The sequence below is a fragment of the Anabas testudineus genome, chromosome 8 (genome assembly GCF_900324465.2).
Source record: "Anabas testudineus chromosome 8, fAnaTes1.2, whole genome shotgun sequence".
Classification (NCBI taxonomy): Eukaryota; Metazoa; Chordata; class Actinopteri; order Anabantiformes; family Anabantidae; genus Anabas; species Anabas testudineus.
Window position 1 is genome coordinate 10,704,042 of NC_046617.1, and position 17,010 is coordinate 10,721,051.

Genomic DNA, 17,010 nt, shown 5'->3' on the forward strand with positions numbered 1-17,010 from the left:
TGTTATTATGACCGTATCATTTATTATTTCACATCAAGATCAGATCAGTTTGCCAGGACAGATTTGGAGAACCCACACATTTCTGGGGAAGTACATTTCTCTGTTTACTCATCACTGTGAATCTGTCTTCAACTCCAGCTACTTTACTATTTACTATTAGGTTAAGGCACCGTTTAGCTCATCTCTGGTTACAGAGGCCGTGAGTTCTTTATTATCTCTGTCTAAGTTCAGAATCACTGGATCACTTTGAGGTGGGAATAGTTTGTGGTCATTGAGGGAGAGCTCTGATTTATGTGTCTGAGATCAAAACGAGGTCCAAAAGCTGACAAAGTCTCAGTATTATATTACAGATTGATGAGATCGCCTTTGAAATTGAAGATAAGGATAATTTGACTTTTTGTTTGTGAGAAAATCTGCCAGACAGGTGAAGTAAGCCATAGTCTGGTTTTGGTTTAACATAGAACCCATAGTTAGAGAAGAAATACATAAAACATCACTGAAATTTACATTTTCTTATCCTCTGGGAATGCTTTTTTTTTTCTTCATCACAAACCTGCATCTTGATAAAGCCTGCTTAGTAATTGCAGCTGCAAACACACGTTTTCATTGTACTCTAAATGAGTAACTGTGAATTTAACAGCTTCCCAGTGTGAAGCAGATGTAATAACATAGGTAGGATAAAGCTAATATGGCTTTTAATAGCAATTAATGCAGCTATGTTGTTGCAGTGCTAAAAATAATTAAATTAAGCTGCGGTTTACGACAAGCAATTAGACTTTTAAACGGTCACAGACGAATAAAAACAGCATCATATTTTGTTCGTATTGAAATTTGAGGAGTCCACAACTTTGACTTTGATGTAATAAAAGGTTTTGATTACAGGACAAAGCAGGTGTAAAAGGCATTCATAAAATCTGTTGTTTTGTTTCTGTGGCCAACAGCCTTACGAAATGTGAGCTCAAAGGAATCCTGTGTATTCAAGAACAGTGTGACATGCGGAAAGATGTTTTTCCACATTCCTACTGCTCTCCCATATTTTTTTTTATGATCTTGTTGTTCACAATTATTCGGTCCCAGGAGTGAGCTGTCGTAACAATTTGTGCCTGACTGTACTGGTCGCATTCACTTCATCATTTCCATGTTTCCCCTGCTGATCTCAAGCGTCACAACATTATTATTCCAACAGTCTGGTCCTTCCCAGCATGCATTGTGCTGTTCATGCACACCAGGAAACAACTAGAGGACTGAGAACATCTGCATCTTCACCTTGACATCTGATATTCTGTGGGAGCAGATGTCTGCTCTTACGCTGTGACATATATTTTAACCAGCCCTCCTGGAGCTGCTGAAATTCAGAAAGCTCACCAGAATTAGTGTATTTCCCTTTTATCTCATTTCCTGTTAGTGTGTTTTCATCAGGGAACATCTAACCACCATTGTAAACCACTACTAAGCACATTTTAGCAACAGCATTCTTTTGGCTCTTGTCACCTTTCAGGTTTTCAATAAATAGCCACACAAGTTGGGGTTGCTGAGAATCTATAAATCAGATGTGTTGCATTGGTAAACAACAATGAAAACCTCAGAACTAATCATCAAAGAATGTTTAAAGATAAGCTCCCATTTCCCTACGGACTATTTAGTTTTAAGAAACTTCTTGAGAAAAAAAACACTTGTGCTGTTTCTCATGGACATGTGCCCAATCAAAATTCCCAACAGCTTATTTTCATCAACTCTGTATCGTGCACCAGTAGATTTGCTCTCCTGCTAAGTGAATTTACTCAAACCAAGAGATTTTGACTATTACCAAATAATAGCCCACAAAGTTCTCCGGGGCTTTATGTCATAGTCTGATGAGACTTCTGTGAGTTGTGACCTGGCGAGGGTTAACTCGAGCTGCTCTGTGTTCCCTCCTCCAGTCGTGACGTTGACTGAGCACTCACACACACTAAACGCGCACACACTTTCTCCGCTGAGGCCAGCACAGAGCCAGAGAGGAGGGACTGCGTGCAGCTCTCAGAGCCAGCTGTCGTTCGCTTAGAGCTGGATCTTTTCTCTCCCTGACTCCCCCATTCCTCACTGGCCTCATCACTCCATGGGACTCCAGACTTGGCCACCAAGCAAACCACCACTGTCCTCTATGGCCTGCCTTGATGTGGAGACCCCTTCCATCTGCAGGGGTAAATTCAAATCAGGTGCTTTTCCTTACTTTTGTTTTTCTTTTCGGAACTGCATGCATTTTCTTTTTTGTTTTAAATTGATATCTGCATAAATTAAACACAAAGTTTTTTTGTTTGTTTGTTTTTGGGAACTTTGTCTGATGCTGGGAGCAGCAGCAGGGGGTTGGAGTGATGTAGACACAGTCGTAACAGGAAATGACAGGGCAACAGTAAAACTCATCACAATGATTCATGCCAAGCATCCTTCTGACAGAAGAGGCTATTGTGTTGTAATGGATAATAAATCAAATTCGGTCTAGAAAAACAGTCGGAGTCTGCGAGACAGATTTAGAAGAGAATACTCATCGGCTTATACAGCTTATGTTTATATTGGCACTCTGTTCAAATAGGATGCGGTTTTGCCTCACATAATATGAGCATGAATTCACGTCTGTAATGTAAGTACACACAATGAGCTTCATTCAGATGAAGTGCATTACACAGATATGCTGCTGGTCAGGAATCAAATTCTGTCATGTTTTCAATCTTCCTGGTTCGCATTTATCTGCAATTGTTTAATTAGACCTGAGTTTGGGGGATGTTGGTCAGTGCAACACGGCCGTCTTTTAGTGATGAAACCACTGCTGTTAGATTCTGTACTAGATTATGTAGCTCTTTTACTTATGGTAACATTTCGGAAGTCACAGGCTGCATGTTGATGTACAATAATGATGTAGAGATACTATTATTGTATCAGGATACATACAACAACAACACAAATGACGGAAGCGTAAAATAATGAATATATGTGGTGTGCAAGAAGTAAACCACTCAATCGTTTCTGACATTTAAATGCCATTGTTATTAATGACCTGATTAAATATGATTCTTTCACACAAAGCACAGAGCAGTTTGCCAACATTTGGGGGACACACCCACTTAGGGGAAGTAAACTTGTGTGTTTACTCATCACTGTGTTTCTGGCTTCAACCCAGACTAGTTTACTTTAAGAAAAACAATAATACTACTACTAAGCTCAAAACTGTGTGAGTTAGATCAAATTATTTTACACTGATATTGAAGTTAGACATATTTTAAATCCTGTTTTCAGCAGCAGTATTTTACCGTCATGTAGCAACTGTTTACCTTGTGGCGTTTATGTCTTGTTAATACGTTTCCTGTTTTGCTGAATATGAGGACAAACTAATATGTTTATAGACCCTTTGAAAAATGAAATGCTGTTTAATTATTAATTATTTAATTTATTATTAATTATTTAATTTAATTACGTTCAAGTGGACATTTTTTCCACAAATTAAAGTAATAAAATGAAATGCAGCTACATAAGCCACTATACACACAAATCGTGTTTTTACTAAACCGGTTTATTCTGTATATTCAGATGTATTTTAGTCTGTCTCTAGCTACAGGGACATTAATGTTTGTTAAAAAGGGAGGCTGTTTAAAGTATTTGGTATTAATAACAGCAAAGTAAACATAACCCAGTGTCAGTTTGTTTCTATGATAAATTCACCATTGGCTAGATAGGAAATATCAGTAGCCACACTAAACACTGTTTTATTTGTGCAAAGAAAACTGAATAAAATAAAGAGGTCCGATGGGAGACCCCCAGGGATGCAACATGGGTCTGAGATTAGAGATTACATCAGCAGCGAGGGATTTCAGCAGAGCCCTCTCTCTGTGTTTCTCTACAATCTCTGTTTACACTCTGCTGGTGAGCAGGAGAGGCAGAGCCAGTTTGCATCAGAGAGAGGTTAGCCAGGGTTCAGGTTGAACACAAGATGACACAAAGTCAGTAGGACCCTGGGCATGAGGTGTACCCCCGTTGTGATGATGTGATTAAACTGCACTTTTTTTTTCCAGTGCTCTGAGGCAGCTCTTATTGATATGTAGTAATATACCTTCATAAATGTTCTTGCTTGTGGCCTGTTCTCCAAGTCACAGTGGATCTAAATATTAAGACAAACCTATGGCAATTTTTCACAATCTCCTGGAATGATCTGTCTCAGGCTGACCATAACTCCTGTGGCCTGGGTTTGTAATAGGAAACAGAGAAGGCAGGGCAGGCACACTGTGTTCTCTGCCCCAGAGTTTGTGCTCTGTTGTGAGAGTGGACTCGGCCCCCCACCCTTTGCCTTGGCTCTTGTCACTTTGTGTTCCCTTGCCCACCAGTACAAGCCTGTGAGTGTCCCCTCAGTTCTGCATACAACTGGAGATCCCATCCCCTTAACAACCCCCAAATTTCATGGTTCCCAGGCCTTGTTCTCACAGCTGCCCAGTTTATTTTTGCTAGAGTGAGTCACAGAGGGCTGTTCAGACGCAGCGCCTTTCCCAGGAGAGTTTAGCAGGTCTGGTGTGTGTGTGTGTGTGTGTGTGTGTGTTGTGTGTGTGTGCGTCGGAGTAGCTGTTTCACTGAATTAGATCTGTCTAAACTAGCCTCTCTTCACTCCAGCGGTGATGATAAGGGCCACATGTACCTCACAGTTCGCGTCATTCGTCACCATCACCCATCACCTTCTTCTTCTGTTGGTTTTTTTTTGTTGTTGTTGTTTTTTCTGCATGGAGCCGTGTTATTCCTCTGAAATAACATGTCCGAGCTCACTTGTTTATAAATGTTTAAACTCAGATCTTACTAACGTTTATATTGATGGGAAAACAGCGCTGAGGACTGAGGTCAAGTACTGTACGTGGAGTCTGCATGCAACACTCAACCGTTTCTGTTGGTAGATAGGGCTTTGATGTCTCACAGTGACGTCACTGATCACTTCTTAACTATTACAGTTACAATTTAAAAACAATTTATTGACAGACGTTACTCACTTGACTCTTTTCATGGAGCCTCCTCCAGCGTTTCTACAAAGTTCTACAAGTACACACAAAGAGAGTGTTTGCACGCTGTACTGTAGTTACTTTATTTAACTGCATTTGCATCCTACACAAAGTTATTGACTCTCATGTGAAATCAGCCAGTGGCGTATCTCTGTTTAAGTCTAGCTTTTGTAAAACATCCTGCACTATTAACAAACCATGCAGGAAGTCAAGAGGTTGCCAGTGTGGTGAACAGGGTTTATTGTCAGGCCTATTGGGTGACACATTAATAGAGAAATAATAAGCTAAGTACTGTGTTCAGTGTGAAGTCTGGAAGGTTTCACACTTTAAAGTCAATGTTAGCTGGTCGAGCTGGATCTGAATGGTTAATGTTCAACTCTGGCGTCTGTGTCTCTGCACTCCTACAGTCCTCCAGCTCTGTCTGCAGCAGAGGAGAACTCGAGAGCAGCTTGTGGAGCAAGGCATCATGCCCCGTGAGTACTCAGACTCTCCTCTAACTGTTTTCCACTCTTTGACAGTCCACATCCTAAGTGTTTGTACAGTTACACATCTTATTCTTCAGGCTCTGTGCTTAAGCAGTACCTGAAAAACTCAATTATTTACAGTTTACAGTCTTTTGTTTGACACACAGTGTTTATACTGTGTTCACTATGTTTTTAAGAAAACTTGAGTCCTTCTTCCACCACTCATCACGTGCTGTGTTATTCAATCTTGTGAGCGGCTTAACCACATTATCTGCACATAAATTAGTGTGTTTATCATCTGTGTAAGTGTGAGCTTTACTCTAGTCCTCCTGATAGTTGCATCAGTGTGCTTTGGTAAACACAAGATGGAAATGGCACAGAGACAGAAACAGCCAAACAATAAACTAGTGCGATATCAATATTAAGAGCAATGGTAATAAAAGCCTAGCTGAATCTGTGACAGAATTATGCTGATCACTTACAAAACCTCCTGTCGTCAGGTTTTCAGCTCCTCTCTGGCTCCACACAGCTGCATGAGTCAGCGACTGAGCCTTCAGTGGAGGTCATTTGCCCCCTCTGTGGCCTGGCCAGGCATGCACACAAGCCTCCCAGGCTACTTTTCACTAAAGCACTCTAATAGGCTACATTGTAGGTATGCGGTGAGGTTCAGCGACAAGCAGGAATGTTTTGCTTTAGCTTCTCTGACACACTCATCAGAGTGTCCTTATCATCACATTACACTAAGCTGTGTTCATCATCTCAGAGGTGACTAGTCGGTGAGCGCCTAAAGCGGGATGACTCTCTGCGTGGAACCATCTCTCAGCTTGAATCAGTAAAGCTGACACTTCCTGTTTGACTCCCAGGAACTTCTGCTTATTATTAGTGTTGCACTCAAGCAGAACAACAAAGACAAAACACATGAAAATAACGATATGAAACGTTTTTTCATCTGTAATATAGAAAGTGGTTTTAACCCCATCCAGGCACATCTTAAACTGTTTGTTGTTTTTCTCTCATTAATTTTTTATTTCAGGGTGTTTACAGCTGTTTCACGGTTTACTGTGGTTTGAGTTGAACTTTTTGCTGCTAGATTTCCCTAATTTTAAACTCTAAATCTAAATGTGATACATAAAGACAAAGGGAAATAGAAATAGTAAAAAAAAAACAAAAAGAAAACAGAAGTTGTGGGGGCTTTACAAAGTGGGGAACTACTTGTTTGTGTAGGGATATGTTGTGACTGGAAGTATGTGATGACATTATGGATGTTGTTGATTTAATTTTCCACAGCTCTGAAAACACCTGCTGCCTTTCATGAGCAGATTCGCAGCCTAGAGAGAGCCAGGGTAAGTTATCAGCTGACAGCTGATATCGGCAGACTGCTGCTCATTGTGATTTTGTTATATTACATCTGAGTTATATATCTGTAACATTTCTAAACATGTCGTTTTCTTAACAGACTGGAAACTTCCTGAAGCACAAACTCTGCAGCAGACCTGACCGCTCTCAGCTGGTCCGTATGCACATCCTACAAGGTACTCATCCATCCGTGTGTTCTTACTGGATAGCAACATCTAGATAAGGGAGGTGAAAAGGAAGGGTTATTCATGTGTTTGCACTTATTGCCATTTATAATTTGCTTTCCAACGTTATAACCAAATAAATGTCTTTGTGAGGTCCGTCTAAGAGCGCATTGAGTCACTGTGACTAACGGTTCAGAGGCTGCCTGATGCTGGCCAGATCATTGATAGAGATCTTACGTGTGTTTATCAGAGACACAGGCCGAGCCCTCCCTGCAGGCCACACAGATGAAGCTGAAGAGGGCCAGACTGGCTGATGATCTCAATGAGAAGATTGCCCAGAGGCCTGGACCCATGGACTTGGTGGAGAAGAACATCCTTCACAGTTCACCACTTTCAAACAACAAGAAAGCTGAGTCCAGCGACGACTGTAGCGCGTCAGTGTTAGAGACATCAAAAGCCTGCAATAAGAAAGGTCTGTCAGTTTTCTTGCCTACCTCTATCTGGAATTGAGAAACTAGCCCTCACCTAAAAACCCATCAGGATTTATGCATGTATTATCCTGTACTAACTGTTCCCAACAACTGTTTGATGTATTACCCTTATATTTTATACAGAAATTTGTGAGAAAATGAAACCCAAATGTTGAAGCTGAAATTTTGTTGATCCTCATATATTTTGTTCAGAGCCATAAAAATGCTCACATTTCAGTTTATTTCGCTGCCGTAACATTTAATACCAGCGTTAAATCTAACTCTCAGGATGAGTTGTAATCACATTGGTCATCACTCCAGTGCCTTCATTCAGGTCAAAATTTCAACTTGTCCAATGCCTACCTGCAAAACCAAGGGCATTGTCATCGGCATCAGCTGTACTTTGTAATTAATATGTAATACCATGGTAACACACTAACTAAAGTGTGAACTATGCTGATGTTTCCTTTAAGCTCAAAGTACATATTAATCTCTACTGTATTGTTATGTGTGCATTAAAGTGACGGCTCCTGTAATACTGGCCTCATAGGTGACAAGGCAAACTACCCTAAGACACCAGATGTTTACAAGTTCGATGAGGACAACAGTGACGCCTTATCACCAGAGCAGCCTGCTAGCTGGGAAACTCCCAGCTCTACCTCAGCTTCTCCAAGGGAGTCTGGAGGGACTGAGGCAGATTCCACCTCCTCTCAGTTAAACTCTCCCATACAGGTACGCCAACACCTTGAACCATTAGTATTTATAAAAATAGTGGTCTTTTAAAACTATATGTATGCATATAAGAAACATTCCTTGTTTTAAAAGATGGCACTGCTAGAATTTTAGAAAAACTAAAAGTTAATTAGCTATATGCACATAGAGTGTACCACCTGTGTAAAATGCATTTGTCGTAGTTTGTCATATTACTACATTCTTGAATTATGTGCTTATGCACCTGTTTTTGGTTATTCTGTTTCAGTTGAGGTGACGAACAGGCTTCAGTGTTCTCACTGAATGGATCATGTGCTTTCTCTCTATCTCTGCTTTTCTCAGCACTCCCCTCAACCTAATTCGCAGTTCACTTCAGATTTAGTTAACCTTGTTTCTATCAATGAGCAACAAGGCAACCCACAGACATCTACACCTCAGCCAGTTACCACTGTCGCTCCAGGGCCAGTTCTTGTGAAGGTGAGATTTTTATTTACTTTATTTTTTATTATTTTATTTATGTATTTTACAGCTCAACCTTTTACCAAAATCATTCTTACTAATATACTTGTCTCTTACTTCTACTTGTTCAACTTTATCAGCAGTGACTGCTGTCTTTTTAAGTGTAGTTTATAATTCCTCTATTGTTGTTGTTGTTCTTTAGAAATGCAATGAGGGATGTTGGAAGAAACAAATACATGTTTTATTATTCTGAAAGTCACATTGAATAAGTGAGGAGTCAGCATGTAGCAGCATTCACCCAAGTCAAATCCAGTTCAAAGAACAACAGGGTTTGAAGTCATTTCATAAATCCTCGGACTTTAATCTGTGCCGGCCTCAGTTTGTCTTCTATTAGGCTCCAGTGACAGACTGGCCCTCCTCACTCAGGCTGGATAAATTCTAAGCCAAATATCAAAGGACGAGAGAGAAGCAATAACTTGTGCATTTATCATATTCCAGGCATCCTCCAAGCATAAGATGAACTCTGCCTCACTTGGAATACGATAGAGGAATACCTTTGACAAATTGAAGGGCGTGCTTGCTTAACCCAGCTTGAGTTTCTGATTTAGTTAGGACCTGCTGCTCTTATGCCAAGTCATTTTCATGTGTATCCTGTAATTGCAGGTGGTAAAACAATAAGGGTCACATTTCCACTACTCGTTTCCTCATCCTGCAGTTCTCATCGGGTGTTAGAACAATGTTCCACCTCAGCGCTTCAAGCTATAAAAATCCAGTATCAGTTCCAAAGCTTGCAGTGTTGGTACTGGCAGTGCTCGCTGTATTCCCTGATAAACTGGAGTGAGATCAGTCGCTGTGATCAGATATCCTCCAGATGGTCTTCTCAGGTCTTAACATGCCCCTTTTCTTTGTTGTGTTGTTCTCTGCAGCAGAGCCTGCACAAGCTACCCGGCGACAAAAGCCGCAGCAAAAAGAGCAAAGAGCCCAAACCGCGGGTGAAAAAACTGAAGTACCATCAGTACATTCCTCCAGACCAGAAGCAGGAGCTCAATGAAGTGCCAATGGACTCTGCTTATGCCCGCCTGCTGCAGCAGCAACAGCAGTTCCTGCAGCTCCAGATCTTAAACCAGCAACAGCAACAGTACAACTACCACGGTGTCCTGCCTGTCACACTCAAGTACGGCTTCATTCAGCAGCACAAACACTGCTTTTACACAGCCAGAGATAGGATTTTGCTCACCCTCAGCCTACCTTCATACGGGCTTAAAACCTTGTGTTGAGTTTGTTACTTAACTTGCTGAAACAACACTTGAGTACAGGTGTTGCCTTTATTAATGTCCCACAAAGATTTTAGAAAAAGTGAAGCTTGGTATTTTAAATGTTCAAACACAGCCGCTGTTTCTGCCAATAGCTATCAGTACAGATGTTGCTGATTGTGAACCTTGGATAATAGAAAAGATTCCCTGCACTCCCTTTTTTTAACAGAACAACTGAGGTACAAGCCACTTCTTCCACTGTTCTAAGTGAAGATGCTGCATCCCCCCCTGTGAAGCCCCACCACACTCAGACGGCCTGCAAGCTGGACCATTTACCAGCTAATCTGGATGAGATGAAGGTAACCCTGTCCTGCCTGCACATAATTTGATTATGTGCTCCTCATGCATGCATCAGAGAAGCCCTGGCAAATGGTTGAGAGATGCTCTATGATAGCTTGTTATCTTTATAGGTTGCTGAGCTGAAAATGGAACTGAAGTTCAGGTCTTTGCCTGTTTCTGGGACTAAGACAGATCTGATAGAGAGGTTAAAGTTGTATCAGGAGACCTCTAACATCAAGACCGCTGCCGCCATGGAGACAACAGCTGTCAAACCAGCTTCATGGGCTGAAAAAATTAAGTTAATTCATCCCGTGTCCCCTATTGCCTCCAAAGTGTCCAGTCTGGGCATAGAGGATGGTAGTATGGCTGACAGTCCAGCAAAACCTTCAGATGCTGTGTCTCCAGCTCATTCTGCTCCCAGCTCGACCTTCTCTCAAAGATCTCTGCAGGAGTTTTCCACACAGGAGAGGTCTTATGAGAAAGTCTCTGAAAAGGACAAACGTCTGCATGAGAAGGAGCTTCAGATTGAGGAACTGATGAGGAAGCTGGAGCAGGAGCAGAGGCTGGTGGAGGAGCTGAAGATGCAGCTGGAAGGGGAGAAAAGAAGTCAGCAAGGAGAGTCTCCACCTCGGCTCAGCCCCCCTGATCCCATCCAAGTCAAAGAGGAGAACAAGTCCCCCTCAAACTGCTTAGTATCCTCTAGCTCTGATCAAACTGGAGGTGCTGTGCTGGTCAAACAGGAGGAGGCTACAGATCAGAGCCACTTAGCTCCTCCAAGTCAATTCATCATCAGCCATCAGACTATCAAGCAGCCTCAAACGCTGCAGTCTGTTCAGGTCGGATCTCAGCTCCTACTAACCGCATCCAGTCCCGGCTCAGTAGTCAGTATCCAGCTCCCCGGCAGTGGCATCAAATTACACACTAATGTCAGCAGCCTCATCCAGACCTCTGGACAGGTGCCACTGAAAATAGAGGCCTCAGCAGTGTTACAGCAGCAGCGATGCAGCACTCACAGTCAGCCACTGACAAAGGTAAGAAAACAAACTGCTGTGTGCACAGACAGCTTTGACCTGTTTGTTTATTAGTCACCACTATCAACTGTATTACAACCCGTACATGAAGTCTATGTGCACCTGAAATCATTCATTCGAACTTCTGTGCAGTAAATTCACGTTGCACGTCATAAATGTGGTGCCGTGTTTTTGATGGCACTTCCTAATACATCATATATCACGTTTTTTCTCTCTAACAATCAAATATATCCTACCATGGGTAATGCATCTTCCTTGTTGCCACAGTAATAACAGGCCTCGGCGAGTGGTGAAATCTTGACCTCACATCAAAAGAAGGCCTGTGGAAACATGGTTTCAGCTCAGTACACACATAAGTTAACCAACATAGCAGTGGGGGCGACGCTTCAGCTGAAGAGGGGCCAAAGCAATTCAGTTTAAAGACAGCTGCTTTGTAATTTAAACACACAGTGTGTGCTGGAATATACTACGTTCCCTTACATGTATCAGAAAGTATTTTACCCACATCGATTGCGTTAAAGCATTCATTTACGCGTGCCTCTGTGCTAACTTGTCTAATTTCCTCTGCAGACATGGAGAACAGAAACCACATCACAAAATCTACTCAACACATTCCCAGTCAGTGGACATCCTGCAGGAGCCTCCACTAGCCAAGTCATCCCTAAAAGACCTATGAATGAGGTACAGGAGGATTATTTTTTCTGGTTTTGATTTTAGCACTTTCTAATAGTTATTTTTAAAAATCCTGTATCCAATCCAATTATATTTTAAAGGTAATTTAAGCAACTGCATCTGAATGGGTTGTATCTGATGTATCCTGTTTTTCATTTGGTGTAATGGACAGTTGTCTTTCCCCATTCAATAGTCTCCACATCTCAGACAACCACCTTTTTTTCTTGCAGCAGCAAGTGTCAAAGTGCAAAGACCCTCCTCGCTATGAGGATGCAGTTAAACAGACACGCAGCATGCTATCAGCTGTTCAGGTGATAACTAATAGCACTGAATAGCCCTCTTTACTACACCATGTCCTTAAATTGTTACTATAGCCACTGAAACATTCACTGTTTTATCTCTGCAGGCTCCCAGTGCAGCTAGTCAGCAGATGGACGACCTGTTTGATGTGTTGATTGAGAGCGGTGGTGAGAAATACGGATTTTCTTTTTTGTTCCAGAAAATTAAAATAAGACAAAAAAGATTTTTAGATTCTCACACTTCATGTTCTGCCCTTGTTTTCCAGAGATCTTCCCCTTTCTGAGACAGGATCCATCCAACCTGGACAAGCCTCTCCCTGTGACAGCGAGTGTAACCACCCTTCCTATCAACACAGTTTTATCCCGGCCTCCACCGGTGGTGCAAGTGGCCCAGCTGCCTGCTGCACCCTTCAACCCCTCAACCAGCTTGGCAGCCCTGACTTCTGACACGCAGCTGAGCACGCTCCTGGGTGGAACGCTGGACGCTGACACAGAGGCCCAATCACTGAAGCTGATGGAGGAGTTACACTCACCCTTAGTCAGCATGGAAGAGGACTTTAATGAAAACACACCTCCCCCTGCTTTGACCCTGAATAGCACCAACATGGACAATATGGATTGGCTGGACCTTACTCTGTCTGCGCCGGGAGAGGGGGTCAACCCCATGGACATGTCGACACCAGTGGGCATCTTCTCCTCTGACTTCTTGGACTCTCATGAGCTGCACTTGAACTGGGAATGAGTGCTGTCAGGGTAAATTCCTACACCTGTCAGGACATTTCTGATAAACATACTTTTTAATGCAGTGGAGGATCATTTTTTATTTCCATGGGAGAATGAAAGCCGTTGGATGTTTGTTTCAGTTTTACTTTTTGACCAGATAAATCAAGCCAGTAATAATAGAAGCACACACTGTCATTTTAGAAGTGGCTGCATTGCTTCCTTTGAGGTTTTTAAGCCCTCTGATTATCTGGGGAGACTAACATAAAGTAGGACTGGTACTGGCAGTTTGAGCTCACAGCTGAGGCATCTTCTAAGCTTTCACTCTTAGGTTATGTTGCTGTTTTGCTATCAAGCTTCTACTCATGTTTGTCCTCTGATCTTTATGAATGTACCTTTTTGTATTGACTGTGATCATAGTAGAAAGAACAGGAAAACGTGGACAAACTCTGCATGCAGCTAGTTCACAGCACCCTGTCTTGGAAAGATAAGCACTATGAAAGCAAACTGCTATCTGCAGAACGCTTCCTTCTGAAATTACTTTCTGTCTAGAAGTTATGACAGAATTTCTGCCAAATTTTGTGTTTCAGTGTTATAAACCAGGAGATGGACTCTCTCTGCTCTGTGTCCAGTATAATGAATGTGTTTTTTGTACAACCTGTAATTTCTTGAACTTAAAAACAGTAGTTTGCTGTAGTTCAGATCACAAGCGTGAATAATAACAAACTGCTCTTTGAACATCATTGACTGCTTTAAAGTACAGCTGACCAGCTTGTACGTGGCTAAAATTGTGTTTTGGTTATTTACTGTAGTTTGTTCAGCAAGTGGAATATGAGACTTTTTTCTCTACACATAGACACACAAACTCATACTCATTTGTTTTTGCCCCATTTTTAAAAAAAAAAAATAAGGAAAGTAAGAAAAAAAAGCTTAATGCACTAAACTTCTGTTGTAGTGACACCTGCTGGTCACAACTGTTTTGGAAAATATGACCTGATAGGATAGTGTCTTGGAAACAATGTGAGTTCATTGGAACAGTTTGTTGAATTATAGGGATTCACTGGAGTAATGCTGACAAAACACATCTGAATGCTGAAGAACTATTTTGAAGAGGACTTATGAGATTGACAACTTTATTATGTCAGTACCTTAGTGCCTCATTTAACTGCCACTGTCACCGTTTAACAGAGATTATGCGCTGGACTGAAAAATATTCTTTCTTTACTATAATAGTATAACTCAACTCAAAGAAACATGCATATATTGTATGCTATATATTTTACACATTGTGTATTTCTGTTGCTTTTTATACAAACATGTGAGCCATTTTGTAAATACACAGACTATTTGGGAACAGTAGTCTTGGCTCGCCATATTTATAAGGCTTTCTAGAGAGCTCTCACACAAGTTTGCAGTATGCTTACAATTACATTCATCTTTTAGTTCAGTGAAACATTAGTTTGTCCTACAAATCTAATATAACACACATCAATGTACAATGTCAGTCTATGCAGTTCAGCAGCACATGTCCTTTCTGACTTGTGCACTATTAAAACCAAATGACGGTGCCTAAATGTTGTAGTTACACTTTAACCACCAGCTTTATTCTGTGCATTCTGCAGGATGGAGTTAAGGATTGGTGAAAACCCTCTCGCATTTAAGAGAACCATGCTGCTGAAATGCCCATGTACCATTAGGCCTGATGTTCTTTTCGTCTGATCTTCAATCTTCAACCACATTTTCTTTTTTCCTCAAAGCTTTTTAATGGTTGTAATGGGTGTTCGACACTTAGGACATCTGTGTGTAATGGATTTGAACCTTTCCATGCAGAAGGGGATAAGGCAACAACCAGCCACGCACCTGCAAAAGAAGAAACAGGAAGCAAATAAAATGAATACCAACAGGTCCAACAAGGTCTGATAATATTTTCATGCAAATCATTTCCTAGGAGAAAGGGGAATGTGTTTCATACCCAATCAAAGCTGTCATGAAACACACCAGCCACGTCACACTGCTGATACTGGTGAAGGTTTCTGTCATGATGAATTGCTGGCACTCTGGACACTGCGTCCTGCATGGATGTGGTGGAAGGTTTTCCACATCCAGAATCACTTTTGGGGCTGTGATGAGAAAAAAAACCCTTTCGATTCAATATTAATCTAAAACTACAAGAAAAGAAAAACAATGTTGGTCTATATTATCCAAAATGGCTGTGCAGGATAGAGGCCCGATGCATGTCTAAAAGTGACAGCTACGTGTGTTTTCGTGAGAGAAGTGTTCTCTGTGTATGTTGTACTATTTGGAGACACTATAACCAAATTGAACCAATAAAATAAGCACTTTTGCATCAGTGGCTCACCAGGGATAGTAGGTGGAGGCTCAACATAGAAGATATTCGAGCCAGAAGCAGGAAGACAGGATGTGGCAGCGGCCTCTAACAAAGAAGAAAGAGGTGGTTAGAAAAGTATGGAAAAGTACGATTGATGTGCTCATTTGCTGCATTTTATTGGACTCACGTTTGATGCTATTTCTGGTTTCTTTAGTTTCTTTAGTTTCTTTAGTTTCTGTAGTTTCTTTAGCACCGAGGATGGCGTCATAACTTTTCTGGAGTTCAGCCTTCCTTTCACTCAGTTCTTTCAGTTTGTCATCTATGCTTCTAATCTCTTGCTGATTTGAGGCTGCTTCCTCTGAAAGAAAACAATGACACCACATTTCAGATACTAAGGAATAACTGCTATTGGTGTATAATAAGTAAAATACTTATAAAGTGCAGAATATTCGCCTCATTTTCGGTTAGAAATACCTTTCATTCTATCTGTCATACATCACCTGTTTGTCCAAATTCAGTGCGGTTTCTCAATTCCTGAAATATGCAGAGGATTTTTTTCCTTTCCAGAAGCTGTTTCCTTTTAAGTGAGAGATGTTTTAACTCCGTGGACATTGTCTTCAGATCGCTGTCTGAGGAAGTCATGGTCAACACTGAAAAGGATTGTATTTAGCTTAGAGCTGTTTTGTTTCAGTCTGTGTTTACTGTGTTTCTGCTTGTTAGTGTGCGAAATGTTCTATAAATAAAAGCAGATGTATATTTATACAGCATATGTATATAGAGTGGAAATTTATAATTAAAATGAAAGAAGAAAACAGAATTCATCATGTTTTCTAGTTATAATATTATATATATGTATTCATGTCCACATTTGTACAAAGTCTTTGAATTGGTTTCTACTGCAGGTTTATTCTTTTTGGACAATTTCCGCTTAAAATTCTTTTGAAAAGAGAACAATTTATTTACAGGCAGGTTCCACAAGGATGGCACACACAGAGGAATTTCTATTATATTTAATAAAAAATAAAATAAAATAAAAGTTCTATTGTCATGTATGGTTGCTGTCATGGAAGTTACCCATTTATGACTGAATTACACAAGTGAGTGTTGCTCTACATCTCTAAATTGTAAATAATACTTTACATTAGACAAACAGATAAGTGTCATCAAAAGTTGACTCAAAGAAAAAGCGAGGTCGCTCACCGCTCTCTGTAACAGTGGCTGTTTGCTACAACAGTCTTTAGGTTCATATAAAAAATAACACTATTTAACATGTTGTTTGTTTATAAATACAACATTAAATACAAAACTATGATTTGTTTTTTAAGAAGTATTTGCAAATCTCTACAGCAGTTTAGAATTAAATGTTTTAATGCTGAGCAAAACAACCAAAACAAAATTTTAAACCTGATAAATGCTGACTTTCAAATAACCCATTGATAACACAGATGTCATGTGTGCTTCGGCAAGTAACGGCACTGCACATTACATTACTACACCGTATCAAATGAAAACACTACTTAACAATCGCAAACATGTTTTACAGCATGTAAACAAAATAAAGTAAATAAAGTGTGCCGTGTTGATTCCACTATATCAAACAGAATAATATTATAATAAAGAGAATACTGTTACCAAATTTCCTGAGCTGCTTCCAGTGTGTCCTGTTCTGGTAAAATTCAAACTAGAATAACAAGAGCATGCTCTGTTCACTTCTACCAGGAAACAGCCTACACA

General features: G+C 40.7%; 2 protein-coding genes across 5 annotated transcripts; one reads left to right on the forward strand and one right to left on the reverse strand.

Annotated features, from left to right (window-relative positions):
- Positions 1-1,959: 1,959 nt before the first annotated feature.
- Positions 1,960-15,581, forward strand: mrtfbb (myocardin related transcription factor Bb). 4 transcript variants are annotated; one of them, XM_026355778.1, is made up of 14 exons: positions 1,960-2,195; positions 5,417-5,482; positions 6,761-6,816; positions 6,930-7,005; positions 7,244-7,465; positions 8,014-8,195; positions 8,517-8,651; positions 9,560-9,807; positions 10,116-10,245; positions 10,357-11,256; positions 11,827-11,937; positions 12,162-12,239; positions 12,335-12,395; positions 12,494-15,581. In XM_026355778.1, the coding sequence occupies exons 1-14, from the start codon at positions 2,096-2,098 to the stop codon at positions 12,967-12,969; spliced, it is 2,841 nt and encodes a 946-aa protein (XP_026211563.1). In that variant the 5' UTR covers positions 1,960-2,095; the 3' UTR covers positions 12,970-15,581. The 4 variants fall into 4 exon arrangements, with proteins under 4 accessions (XP_026211563.1, XP_026211554.1, XP_026211544.1 ...); XM_026355769.1 differs by having other exon boundaries at positions 9,563-9,807; positions 12,159-12,239; XM_026355759.1 differs by having other exon boundaries at positions 12,159-12,239; positions 12,494-15,580.
- On the reverse strand, positions 13,847-16,996 carry LOC113159214. The gene is made up of 6 exons (XM_026355798.1): positions 16,909-16,996; positions 15,777-15,926; positions 15,464-15,634; positions 15,307-15,381; positions 14,920-15,067; positions 13,847-14,807 (listed from the first exon to the last, which is right to left on the reverse strand). The coding sequence occupies exons 2-6, from the start codon at positions 15,916-15,918 to the stop codon at positions 14,699-14,701; spliced, it is 645 nt and encodes a 214-aa protein (XP_026211583.1). The 5' UTR covers positions 15,919-15,926; positions 16,909-16,996; the 3' UTR covers positions 13,847-14,698.
- Positions 16,997-17,010: the final 14 nt, after the last annotated feature.